A 14,483-nucleotide genomic window follows, 5' to 3' on the forward strand; every position below is an offset into this window, starting at 1 on the left:
TAGATTTTTATTGTGTAAATGCCATGTGTGTGCTTTGAAGCTTTACACTTGAAATCCCTAGACAAGCAGCAGGTTGTGGAAATGTTAATCGCAGATTTCTGACTCTGTGGTTACTAATATGACATTATCCATCATCCTTCTACAAGAGACACAATTATTCAATGAGATCTGCCTCATACACAACTGTATTTGCTCATGCTTTCTTTCATATTTGTTGAGGTTGTATGGAAGAATATCAGCCTTCTTTACTGGACATACACTCACCGTCCACTTTATTAGGAACACCTGTACACCTGCTCATTTATGCAGTTATCTAATCAGCCAGTCATGTGGCAGCAGCACAGTGCATAAAATCATGCAGATACAGGTCGAGAGCATCAGTTAATGTTCACATCAGATATCAGAATGAAGAAAAAGTGGGATCTCTGTGACTTTAACTGTGGCATGGTTGTTGGTGCCAGATGGGCTGGTTTGAGTATTACAGAAACTGCTGATCTCCTGGGAATTTCACACACAACAAACACAAGAGTTTTAGAGTTTTCTTATTTGGATCATATTTTTATCCTGTAGTCACATAAATGTAAGCCGCTTTGTCTGAGTATTAGCACCACAAAGTACTATTCCACTGCTGAATGTTACACATGCGTGATGTGTGCTATTTTTATATATCAGTTGCAATGTAAATATGGAAATCAAGCTAGGTGTCCTCAAATGAGTGTGGAATGAACAATGAAGCTTATGAATATAAAGTATAATCAATTAAGCATGATTATAAGCATAACTAATAAGCAAGCTAATCAGGTATATATTTAGGTTGTGTACATGGTTGTATGTGGGTTTACTGTGAAAAAAAACAGGAGAGTATAGCAGGCAATATGAGTGATGTAATACAAATGTATGCAAACAATTTATTTCTGTGCCAACAAGCATGCTGAATACAGCTTTTTGAGCTCATTAATGGCTCATTACCTAGTATTTACAAAGTTATTTTGCATTTGTGCAGAGTTTCTGGAAAATATCAAGCATTAGTACTGTGTTAACTGTTTTTTGGAATTATACTTTCCCTAGTTTAGCTGCCAGTTAATTTTTCTGTGGCACACACACACTACGTAATGTATGATTGCTATTAGTGTGTAAAAAAAAAAAAAAAATTACACACTAATATCAATCATACATTACCTAGTGGACTTTATTGGACTCGAGATAACACTTTTTAGACAAATCTTTTTATTAAATTCTCCAAAATTTCTCGAGATAACACTTAGACCCCTAATTCTGTGACCACGTTGCAAGTACAATAATAAGGCATTATTTTAGAATGCATAAATGTCTATATATATTCTCTGTATTTTTGTGCCCATCAGCCCACCAGCGCAATTATAGAAATTGGTGAAGTTAGAATGAGCACATTCCTTAGAGGTGTGCTTTTGTTTAACGCATGAAGTGAAGTGAAGTGAAGGTATGTAGAATACCTTCATTTCATCTGGATGATTGTGCTCATTGGGCATTATTATTACTTTAATCACTGTATTAAAAATTCCGAGCATATATTAAGCTTCCTCTCACTATACTTATTCACTTCATGTAACATGATTATAGCCCATATTCATGAAAACCTCCACACAGCTGAGATTATAATAAAGTAATTTATATTCCACACCTCTGTAGCATACATCTACAGAACCAGTCATTGTGTAAAGAGACTGGACATCAACTAGAATTAAACACTATATACATACATACATACATATATATGTGTGTGTGTGTGTGTGTGTGTGTGTGTATATATATATATATATATGTATATATTATATATCTTAGTGGGAAATTTAATGAAGTGCAGGCCACTTTGAGTCAGTGTGTATATTTATAACCATTAGATAGCTTTTTTTTTTTTTTTTTTTTTTTTTTTTTTTTTGTAGGGGCTGTTTGCCTTTACATGATTCTAGTAAAACGATATGTGGAAATTTTGATGCTTAGCGCATACCAAGTGATAACAGCCTGTGTTTAAAAATCTCCGGTATGAGCAGTGGGTTTGAAAAAGATGTAGAAATTTTGCCACTGCCAGTTATTTTGAGTGAAAAAAACACTTTCAGACACTGGTATCTGAGCCAGTCTGTGCCTGAGCCAAAAGTCTGTGATTATTATTTCACTATGACCAGTTAAATGATTTTTTTCTTTTGTTTTTCAATGAGCAGTTCTATTCTTTATAAACTGCAAAATGTACTGATTAAATCATTAGTCATAATTTGTGCACAACAGATGTTCCTCAAAATGTCAAAACATGCTTCTGAGATTTGAGACTGTAAGCCAATGACGAACATTTTAAAATGACTGCGACATTTTTTGAACATTATCTCATTGAACTATAGAGGAGAATTTGTTATTGAGTCTGTAACACTTTTAGACACTTTTAGTTGTTTTTGTCTGTCATTAGAGCTTCACTTTCTATGTGTTGCTTTCAGTCTCAGTTTCTCTCGTACTCCATATAACAGTCACGGCAGTTGTCACACCAGAGGGCTTACTTTATGGCATCGTTTGTAATGGCATCAGAGAGAGAATGTGGGTGAGCGAGATATGCGGAGTGCCATTGGCGTAACTTTCTGTGAAACATTCACAGCATGGCTTTGTGCTAAGTGTTTTTCACTACACTGAGAATTAAGCAGTGAGTGCATATGCTTGCATGTCAGTAAATTAGCAGTGGTCCTGAAGGTAGAAGAGCACAGGGTTGTTTTTGTGATTAGGAGCAGTCTGAGGGAGGTCTGTGGAAGAACGAAAGGACTGTGTAGTGCATGTGGGTGTAGAAAGCCATCAAAATATATGTTGGTGTTCGAACCGCAGTTAAGTGAATTATATTTAAACATACGGTACATGACAAGCGAAAACTTTTGTCTTGCAAAATTAATAGGTTTATATAGGTTAATTTAATTGAATATGTGTAGGTTCATACCATTTCCAGTTTTTATCTCCTGTGTGTCTGCTGAGACTTTTTCTTATTGGATTTGATGTCTTATTCACTTTGCGCTATCTGCCTGGTCCCTCATGTCCATAATACAGACTGAGCTATTTGTTAAATGCTTGATTTAATGATTTAAAACCATCCATGCATATCAAACCTAATAAGGCATGTCAGTGTTTTTTTTTTTTTGTTTTATTAAACCTTGTTCTTCTTCCAGCTCCTACTTACTTGCACGAATATTGTTCCAACAAGTTTAAAATCATAAATATCTATCATACATACAGTACAATAATGCAATAAGAATATCAATACTGTTTTAATAACTTCAGCTGTAAATGCTAAACACACATGGTCCTGTTAATTCTGTAGTGATCAATGTGGCAGGAGCAATGTATAAAAATACAAGGTGTCCCAAAAGTCCCCACGTCAGTTGTGCCTTCGTCAATGGATGTTCGTTCTCGGTTGGTCTGAAACACTTCCAGTCTTTTTGAATTTGTTAATAAGTTTGGCAGCAGTGTTGTGTGTGATGTGCTTGCAATGTTTCCTGTTAAAATCCATCACAGCTTCTCGATCCAGCCATGAGAATGACTTCAATACATTCTTCTTTTGTCAAAGGCATTCTTAAAGTCTATGAAAAAATATATATATAAACTAAGTATGAAAAATTTTGCTAAATAGTGTTAATGTCCCCTATGTCTGGAGACATTAGGGACACCCTGTCTTTAACACTTTAACAGCTATCATGAACCATAACAGCTTTAGTAGAATACTGGTTTGCAGATATCACCAAAAACTATGTTATGGGTGTCTTGTTTCTCAAACTGTGAATATTTAGAGGTACATGATATCCAAATAGTTCATCACAATATTACTGAAAGTGCTATGTTTTTTTCACTAGCTTGGTTAAATAACTTGGGTAGATAACACTGTTATACCAATGAAATGCTACCAGCATTATCCACCCAGAAGTAAATTCATTGTTGCTGTGACGCTAATTTGGTGTATCGATGCTCCATCACACTGGGCTATGAAATTAATTGTTTTAAGTGTTATTGAAAAATATTCTTGATCAAAGAATTGCAAAAATGCATACCATTATGTGAAGCAGTAATTATAACAGAAACTAAGGTATACTGCCCAGCTTTCAATAGTTTGCAAATATATCTGGATTACCTGAATGTGATCCACAATGTAGAGGATTCCTGAAAATGTTCTTTTACAATATTTTGTCAAGGATCTTATCCTCACTGAAAGTAATTTCAGTGATTCAATATACTGGACACAAATTATGTGACAAATTTCAGGGATATAAAAAAGAAATATCAGAATTTGAACACTGCCCAAACATCCCATGTGGGTGTATGTATATAGAGATGTTTGTTTGTAGGACCTGTCATATGTTGTTGTATGTCAGTTTTGTACCAAAAAAAAAAAAAACATTTGGTGGTGGTGTTGTATGTGGCTATTACCATCATATCTTACCACTTGGTGTGTCTCTGTTTAGGACTATAAGTACTCAGAATGTCAGAGAAGGGTTCCACGTCCGATGTGAAGAACGCCATGGAGGGAGACAGCAAAAGAACAAGAGATCAGGTAGGACCAGAAAGGCAGTGGTGTCCAATGCAATATTACATGGTTTTCATGACATTCAGTGTAATATGATGCAGCATACACAGGATCAGTCAAAAGTTTGGACACATCTATTTTAATGTATGATCTTAAAGACATTTTGATCAAAAGGCTTGTGCTTGAGATTTTATATTGAAACAAATATAAATTGTGACATTGATATCTGTATATGGATACAGGTATTTAAAATTATTATTGATTTTAAAATGCGCCCTAAAACATAGTTTTCATTTCAGGCTTAGGTAAAGTGGGATGTAATGTATGTGAATGTAGTTCTAAGACTAAATGGAGTACTGTCAGGGCAGCTTCCTTGGGAACTAGTGGATATTTTTTATGCGCTTGCAAATAGCAAATAGCACAAATACAAAGTTGTCCTCTATAAAAAGGTTGCTGCTACATTGTAGTTGTGACTGCACAGACTGCACTTCTTCAGTCAATATAGTCAGCTCGCTTGGATCCCTGAGTTTGCTAGTGGTTGACAGTAAATCTGTAAGTGACTACCTATTTTCAGATATGACGCTGTGATGCTGCAGCACTAAAAGTGAATTGTGCCATGGGAAGTATAGTCACACTCGGATCTGACACTTATACTTCTTTAATTGTTCTGGTTTCACGCGGCAGCACCAACATGGCCCACGCTATTTCCTGCGTAACTCTAATTATCTGCTGTTGCTGTTGTGAGAGTAGTGTGTCAGCAGACAAGGGCACCTAAAGGTAACCAGCCAGGTTAAATATCTAGTTCATTTCTGACAAAAAGAGGTGATAATATTGCGTATCCAGCACTGCCTGTAAGGTTTCTGTGCTCTTTGCATCCTCAATTATAGGCATTATCTCATTAAAGGCCAGGATCAGCTGTGCCACTTTGTTAGAGATATGACCCATAGATACAAAACCAGCATGTTGTACTTTGAGAAACAATTGTCTCTGTCTCATATTTGAGCTGTAGGCAGCACAGGCAGCACATGTGCAGAGCTTTATCAGCCTCTACCACTAATGAGGCCACTAGTGTCTCTACTGAAACATACTGCAGCACCCCTAGTCCTTCTGCATCTACTATTGCAGCCAGTATGTGTGTACTTTTAACATGTTTCACCTTCAGTGTGCTCTTAAATGCATATTAGAGCTCTTGAATGAAATTGGTACAATGTGGAATAGCCCAGTTACTCCCTGTGCCGGATGAATGACAAAATGTGTTAGGATTGATTTAATCAGCTATATGGGGTGTAGGCGCCAGCTTTCGTTTTGCTAAGGCAGCCTTAATTCCAGCCTGCAGCATATTTGCTACTGCTGCTCAGCTGCACTCCTGCATCACATTCTGACTGTTAGAACGCTTTGATGGCAGGCTATCAGGATTCTCTGCCAGAGAGAATCTGGGCTTATTACTCAAATTCAGAGAACCAGAAACAATCACTGAGAGGGGCAGAGCAGCTAAGCCTTCTGTTCCAATGCAGCAAATGTGCTGTTCATTTCTGTTCTTGCTGCAAAAACATAGTGAAGGAGCTTACTGTTCCTAGTAGGCTCAGAAGTCATTCCTGTTCACTTCACTCCCTACTCCAACAACTCAGTGTCAATGGAAGGTAATGAATAGTCAGCAGTATTCCCATCGTGTGTGAGGCGTACCTCACATGTTGCCATTAGCATTATGCTGCTGCAGTTGGGACAAATCTCTGCGAGTTCTTAAAGATGCCCAAAAAATTTAGGCATTGCTTATGTCCATCATCCTAGTCCAGCATGGCCTTGCTCAGCAGGATGAAGATGTGATGTAGCAGGAGCCTTTTATATGCTTTCCATGTGGGGTTACGGTCACAAGATGACAACTTTGCTATTTGTACTGGGCAAGGAAGTGAAAATACGAGACGACTCCATTAGTTCTGAATGAAACCACCATGGCAATCTAGAATGTAAGAAAGTAGAACGCCTAAACAATGGCTCAAGCTCCCAAATCCCAGGTGGCTGATTGAGAAAACCCCAGAGAGTGTGCAAAGTTGCCACCAATGCTTCTTCTAAGAATCTAAAGAATAAGAGGGTTTTAACACTGCATAATAACCCTTAGTATTTACTAGTGCCTTCATAGTGTCATACTGCACTGTAAAAAATAAAAAGTTGAGTTAACTTCAAAAAATAAGGCAACCAGCTGCAAAGCATTTTTGAGTTTACTCAACTTCAGTGGTCGAAGTTGTGCCAAATCATTTTTTAAAGTTCACTAAACTTACTGATTCCTCAGTAAGTTCACCTAACAACCAGTCTAACTCAAAAAAGAGTAAGCACAACTACAGAGATCCTGAAGTTCAGTAAACTCAAAAAAGCTTTGCAGCTGGTTGCCTTATTTTTTTTAAGTTAACTCAACTTTTTATTTGTTTTCAGTGTATGAAGATTGCTAACTCGCTGTCTGAGCTCATTTGAAAATATAACCACGTGCTATAGAATGAGTTTAATCTTTTAGGAACATATCACTGCACTTTATAATCTAGGTGTGCAGTTTATTTAGCTTAATTTCAATAATAACGTTAAAAGAAAATTTACCTCGACCAGATGTCGAAATCCACTCCCTTCGTCAGCGTGATTGGAGAGGGAAACCCCGTGCAAGTTACCGGGACGACAGACCGCGCATGCGCAATAACAGGAAGTTAAACGGTTGAACTTAGAAATCAAAATATTAAGTTCTCTCAACTTAATTGTTTATATTCAGTGGACAAAGTAGTAATCAACATGCAGTTAAATAGTTTTTATAAGTAAACTCAACACTGTGCTCAAACGTTTGTCCACTTGACTTACAGTTTTAAACTGAGCTAACAATTTGCAAGTTGGATTTTTTACAGTGTGTCTACTATCATTCTAATTGTGTCCTATAAAGTTTTATATTTAGGTCTGTTGATGCTTTTATGGGACAATTCTCAAACTATTTTAAAGGACTTTTCAAATGCTGTACTTCATATACACTATATGGCAATTGAGTGTACCGTACATGCACTTTACCTTTTAGGATCACGACTCAAAGATATCTGATGAGCACCGAGACACAGATGACTCATCTGAGAAAACGTCCAGCAGGATGTCCAGATCTCCACAGAAATCCTCCAAAAAACCAAAGACAGTGCCCGTGAAAGTCATGCTGTTGGATGGATCCGAATATGAAACTGGAGTGGAGGTATGGCAGTTGCCATCTTATGTGCCTTAGAGTGTGCCTGACACAGCTTTTATATTTTATACATGAAAACACTACATTTAAGGTCAGTTGAAACACTCTAAAAGTTTTTCCACACGTACATACGTACATACAATGTTGTATTACTGTTACTATTAGTGTGTGGTGCTTGTAAGGATGTATAAGGCACAGCAGTGATACTGGGTCTGTGGACTATGGATACTTACTGGCGAACCTTTTAGTGCACCTTGTAATCTATAGTTAACCACTGTAGTAAAATATAGAGGGTGGTGTGATACGGTCTGATGTAAAGCGGAGCAGCCTGGTGTATACTTGCAGAGGCAGCGGCAACGTGAGCGGCATTGTCCACACACTCACTGCGTATCTAATGTATGTCAGGAAGATTTAAAAGAGACATTCACTAGATGGCACGTCAGAGCCAAAACATCAATGTCTGTCAGGACATACACAGCAACTTAAAACAAACTGACAAGCTCTCTCAAGTGTTTCTCTATAAAGTTTCACTTTCCGCCGCCATCGTGATTATTGTCATCTCAAATCAAATACTCTGACCTTACATTCAAAAGTATTTACTAAACTAGAAAATCTGAAAAAGGCTGGTATGCAAAACAGACCTTTCGGTAAGTTTGAATGCTACATGAGAGATTTTTATAAAGCAAACACTAACTATAGTAAGAAGAGCTGTTAGTGTTCATACTCAGTAATGGTCTTAGTGCTAGTGCAAACACTAGCTAGTGCTTGATATGCTAGTGCCAACACTAATTTATTGTGTTGTTTTATTGCTGAACTACACTAGTGCACTGTGTGAGGATAGTGAAAAGAATAAAATGTCATGTGCCCTATTAATTTAAATGTGGCTTGTCTGAATGTGACTCCCAGTAGTACCCAAAATCCATGTTTGATATTTCTAATATTCATTTGTAAAATAAATTAATGAAACAAAAGAGAAGATTGTGAACTTCTCTCACGACCCCAATTGTAAATTAAGCGAGCCCGAGTTTCAGAACCCCTGCACTAGACCCTCATCAGGGGATGGTTACTGACCATAGGTGTGCTGTTCGCTGGATATACTCTATACACAGCGGTGACAGATGACTGTATGTGTCATGTTCTCTGCTCTAGGGAATCATATGGGGGAGGAGTAGATTTTTTTATGTTGATAAATTTATGGATATCCCTACCCTGTCTGATCTCCAGGAAGCACATTCACTGGCTATATATTAGAGCAGTGTCAGCCCATCTTGCCCCGGGCTTTCCCATGCCTGATGTACTGTATCATGTTGGCCTATAACAAATCCTTGAATATGTGGTACTTTATTCCTAGCACTTATTCAATCTAATCAGAAAGACACAGTGACCATTCTAAAGGGCAAAGGGCACCTGTGCTCTCAACCACTAACTGAGGATGGAGTGACAGATAGCAATTGTGCCGCACTAGTCTTAATAAGGAAAATAAAATTATAGAGGTGGCAAATTACTTCTCTGTGTGCAGCCAGTTGGGAAAGTAATGCTACTGTACTTCAAATGAACAAAGAAGTAGGGGACTGTTTGTGTGTGTGTGTGTGTGTGTGTGTGTGTGTGCATTGATATGCGCAAGGTGTGGCAGCGTCTCTAGTGAGTTCACTGACAGGAATAACCAAAGCAACAGCTCATTCATATTCTGATTACCTCTATTAGAATGTGCTGAATGCATGTACAGTACTTGAAGCGACAAATTATTTTCCCTGGTAAAAAAAATCCCCCACTGGTAATTGACTCCTCATTCCAATTTGATTCCTGGGCTCACATATCATTAATACTAATGAACTCTCTAATGCTGCAGAAAAAAAGAAGCATGTAACTTTCTTATGTCTACACATATGCACATGGGGTAGATATCAGGCACTGATAAGGGTGGTACTACATCCGTATCATCAGCAGTTAATTCCATAAAAATCACCAGATTGCTAGCATTTATGCCTTAAGACATGCTTGATATTTAGCATAAATATGAATCAATAAAGATCATATGATGTGGACAAACCTAGTAGTGTACAGAGAACATTATATACATTTTATCTGAAGTTCCTCCACATTTGTACTTGAGAGTGATAAGCATGCTTTCTGATTAGAAGGCACACTTTATTCAAGAATCACCCTTGGCAACAAGTGTGAAAATTTTAGCAAATGTCTAAGTGGCTTCTAGCAATTGGAGGTGTTAGAATTGACTGCTTTGATATGATTCTCTTAGCTAGTAATATTAAATTTGTGCTAAAAGTCCACTAGAAATTGTTTGTGTGATCTCCTCGGCTAACTAAACCATGACCGTTGAAGTTTTTTGTACACTAGGAGCTCTGGTCACCACTCCCCAACCTCTCTGTAAAAACATTGAGTCATGGAGCTCTTAGAGGTGGGGAGGAGGCACACAGACACAAAAGGGAGAAAAGCCCTTCTCGTCACTTCTGTTTCCATGGAAACAGCTGCTTCTTCTCCCTGTTGCTGTGGGAACTGTGTTCCCTGGGCGGTGTATGCTTGGTGTCTTTGTAGAGTGGCACTTTAAAAGCTGGCATCTTAAGCTTCTGCCACCCTTTTCTGCAGTATAGCCTTGAGATCTTGACAACATTATAGTGCATAGCTATAATACTTGAAATATTTTTGTGATATATGTACATGTTTAAGCTTGGTATGCTGTTAACTGCTCACTAACTACTCTGTGTAATGTATATACACTGTATATTTCTTAGCATTTTTCTTATATGAAAATTGGCTGAAATAGACCAAAGCAAAGTCCCAATTAATATCATGTGAAGGGATATGCAAATTGGTATTTGTTTGTAGAAATATTTGGTGCTGGTACAATATCCATGCCAAAATGATGCTTGCTTTTATATATATAGAAATATATAAAAGAAGCATCATTGTATATAAACATTTTGTGTAATATTGTAAAATATATGTTTTTTGTGTGTTTTGCATGTTTGGCGGGGCAGAAATCCTGTAAAGGTCAAGTCTTGCTGGATATAGTGTGTGAGCATCTGAACCTGCTGGAGAAGGACTACTTTGGCCTGACCTTCTGTGATGCTGACAGTCAAAAGGTTGGACATACACAATACCACAGGGCTAACCCCACCATAAGAAAAAAATTTGACTAATATTTAAAACAAACTTATATATTAACTTACATATAAAGTACTATAAGAGGTTTTTTGCATCTTTATTTACTGTCGTCTCTGTCACTGTTTTAAAGTATATACCCCATTTCTGCTTAAGTTTTAGTCTTCTGCCTTAGAATCCCTTAATACTTATTATTATTAATTATTATCTATTAGTTCTGATTATTTTGTACTTTTGAATTTTTGAATTTGATTTTTCTGCATTTTAATAGGTTAAATGCTACCATATGTTTCTAATCTACACAAGCTCTTTCTATATTTTTAACTGGCCTTATTTAGTATTATTTACTATTTTTAGACTTTAGTATGCATCCACCATCTACATTCCCACATAAAGAATTCCCCATTCAAACACCACTCCCATATAAATAAATGTACATAAAATGTGTCATGATCTTGTATGTAGTGTGTATGTAGCGTTGTATGTGTGAATAATGGTGATAAACCTCTTTTCAGGGAACTCCTAGTTTGCTATGTAGTCCTCTTTAACCTTTAGGTTCTGTTAAAGGCTAATTCTAATGACGTTTCTTTAATATTTTGGCATAATTCATTTATTGAGAAATAAACAAAATCCTGTTTGTGTTTTAATAACGTACTGACAATATTTGTGATTGGAGTCAGTTGTTACAGTCAATTTTGATGTGTAGTGATGATAATACTAAAATGGTGTTAAATTTGTAAAAAATGTTTACTTTAGGTAATATTGATTCTTACGTTACCATGTATATACTGCAGAAAGTATGTCAACAGTCATTTCAAAATAATCCAATGTCATGGCCCCTAGGACGCGAAGTCTTTTAAGTCGTATTTCTCTCCTGGGGGAGAGAGCTCTACTTAGTTATAATGGTTGTGCAATTTAGTCAGTAATGTTGTTGTCGTTAAAGACTGGTGGCAAAGTATCATTGTTGTAACCTACAGAATTATACCACCTTTTGTTAAAAAGAATTGCTATGAAATTTGGAAAAATTTATTTGTAATGTGAAGATGCATTACAGAAATCGACAAAAAGAAACAGGCTTAGCTGTACCCTTGTTTTTAACTGGAAGTGCAATAGATGCTGCCGTAGAAATACTCACAGAGAATTCACACAAAGTTGATGGAATGAACACAATATTAGAAACGTTGGACTGACGAACTGCTACTGGGAGATGATGCGCTAGATGCAAATGGAGATACTTACTTGGCACAGAATCTCTAGATAGGTATGATCAGAATGTCAGCCAAACCACATGACACTGGACAAAAGACTGCCTATACAAAAAGCCGCATGCAAAGTTGACAAAAGATGTAGAAGAGTGGAATATTGTGCTGGAATCACTGGGTTCAGCTGTCATTGACACAGCTTGTACCAGAACAGTCTGTGGGGAGAAATGACTTGACCATTAGGTCAGGGGATTAAACAAAGATATAGAAAATAGAAGAGAGTAATGATGATGAATTTCAATTCCCAAAGAAATCCTAAACAACTCTGATACATTTATAGGGTACAGCAAACCCAAACCCACAAATTGTGGCTGCCCGTGGCCTCAAATTAAAATGAAACAGTTGCAGTGAACTTGCGTAAATTAGAGCCAAGTGTGTGGTATCTTCATTTTACTGACCACTTTACAAAGGGACTATAGTAACTATTAAAAACATGAGTGCACTTGTGAAATGCTCATTTATTGTTGCATAAAGTCTTCTACTGTGCAAACTCTTAACTATGTGAACAAACTAATCAGATATCAGATCAAGTGTCTAAAATTTTGGAACTTGGGGAAAGACCCTGAAAGTAATGTTTTGCATTGCCTGTAATGGAAAATGTTTTAGATGATTACACTCATGGCAGACATATAATTGTTCTGATGGGAGAAAAATGAAGGTTCGCACCCATCTGTTGGCCATATAAGAGAACTGTCCAGAGCACCCTAGCTGGGGAGACTGTATCCTTTGCAGATGGTAGTGTTAATGCAATCTTTTTGTCTACACTTTATTATCAACTTACCATAAGCAACAGCAAACAGCACATCCTGCCTACTGTATATACTGCTGAGAAATAATTAACAAAACTGTGCCCTTGATGACATCCTCTGACGAGCAACGTCTTCTGTGAAAGTGGAGTGAAGAGCGATCTCCTCTACTAAGGCGGGACAAAGGCCCTCTGTGAAGGCGGAGTGAGGAGCAGCGTCATCCTCTGTGCAGTCAGGAGGCTGAGTAACATCATCCCCTGTGAAGTGAGGAGTGATGACACCTTCTGTGGAGTCAGGAGGTGGAGCGGCAACGTCCTTGCTGGAATCCTTGATGTCCTCGATGGAGTCATGAGATGGAGCAGTGACATTCTTCTCAGAATCAGGAGGCAGAGTGATGATGTCCTCACTGGAGTCAGGTGATGGAATGACAACACACTTGCTGGAGTCAGGAGGCACGACAATGTCCTCCAGAGGATCAGCAACCACCCTTTCACCCATTGAGGAAAGGGGAGCTGAACTGTATACTCGCCACAGAACCAGGCACCAGGCAAATCCTCCTCACAGACAGGGAGCAGGACATCCTTGTTGCAGGTCTTGGGGAGGACAGTAGAAGCACTGGAGTAGGACTTGGACTGGACAGGAGAGGCCTTGGGGCAGGCCTCGGGCTAGACAGAAGAAGCCTCAGTCCAATCATGCTTTCCTTGCGGAAGCCTGTGTCAGCCTGACTGTCTGCAGGGGCCTCATTGATCCTAGACCTGGGTGTCCCTGCATTACCAGGTCTTTGGCCCATTCTCAAGCTCTGCCAATAAGCGTGGATAACATAAATCTCACCCGCTCTCTCTCATGGAATGCAACAGACCACTATAATGCTGTTCTGTTTAAAAGATCAATGCATTGGTGAAAATTCTAAACCATCATAGGGACCTGGTGCAGCCAAGGGGGCTGAGAAGGGAAGATGTCTGGAGTTGATTGTCAGCATAGAGAGAGAGGGGGTACAGCTTCCCGCATGGGGGTGGCTTTAGGGGCAGCTAGATGAACCACCAGAAGAGCCACATATGTTGTTTCTAGGGTGTTGCCATGGTATTGAGGTTGGGGGCATTTATTTTTGGGTTTCGGGGTGTTTAGCAATTTACTTTTGGGTTTGCGGCATTTACCAGTCTTGGGGAATTTAGCAGTAGGGGCTATTAGCAGTGAAGGGGAATTTGTTTTCGTGTTATCAGTTATCAGTGTTACTGTCAGCACGGTCTATGAATACTGGCACTGATAGTTCCTCAACCTCAGCTATATCATTTGAGTTTATAATTGGTCCTGTTTAAATCCTGTTTGTACCTGCTTGTAATATTTTCTGAATGAGTTTAGTTAGTACTATTTCCCAAATTATAAACAAGCTAGTAGGCTAATTTAAACCACCATGACCCTGGCCAAGCCATTACTAAGGATGAACGATTTAATGCTGTAAATGCATTGCTTCAAGTTCATGTTAGTGGGTGTGGGTTTTGTTTTTCTGGTGAGTTTTATATCTTATCGCTTACTCATGCTGCATTAAAGTTAAAAACCTCCTGCTCTGACTTTTTTGTTGTATCCCATGGTATCCCAGTCCCAATGTGTACTTCTAGTCTCATCCAGAT

The 14,483-nt window shown here is 38.1% G+C and overlaps 1 protein-coding gene across 9 annotated transcripts in view; it reads left to right on the forward strand.

Annotated features, from left to right (window-relative positions):
• si:dkey-178k16.1 (band 4.1-like protein 1) overlaps window positions 1-14,483 on the forward strand; it is a 61,566-nt gene that overhangs the window by 15,081 nt on the left and 32,002 nt on the right. For all 9 annotated transcript variants that reach the window (XM_053240805.1, XM_026920996.3, XM_053240806.1 and 6 more), the window contains exons 2-4: window positions 4,464-4,552; window positions 7,572-7,736; window positions 10,724-10,828. In XM_053240805.1, coding sequence (XP_053096780.1) covers window positions 4,481-4,552; window positions 7,572-7,736; window positions 10,724-10,828 — 342 coding nt within the window. In that variant the 5' untranslated portion in view covers window positions 4,464-4,480. The remainder of the gene's footprint in view (window positions 1-4,463; window positions 4,553-7,571; window positions 7,737-10,723; window positions 10,829-14,483) is intronic.

The sequence above is a fragment of the Pangasianodon hypophthalmus genome, chromosome 16 (genome assembly GCF_027358585.1).
Source record: "Pangasianodon hypophthalmus isolate fPanHyp1 chromosome 16, fPanHyp1.pri, whole genome shotgun sequence".
Taxonomy (NCBI): domain Eukaryota; kingdom Metazoa; phylum Chordata; class Actinopteri; order Siluriformes; family Pangasiidae; genus Pangasianodon; species Pangasianodon hypophthalmus.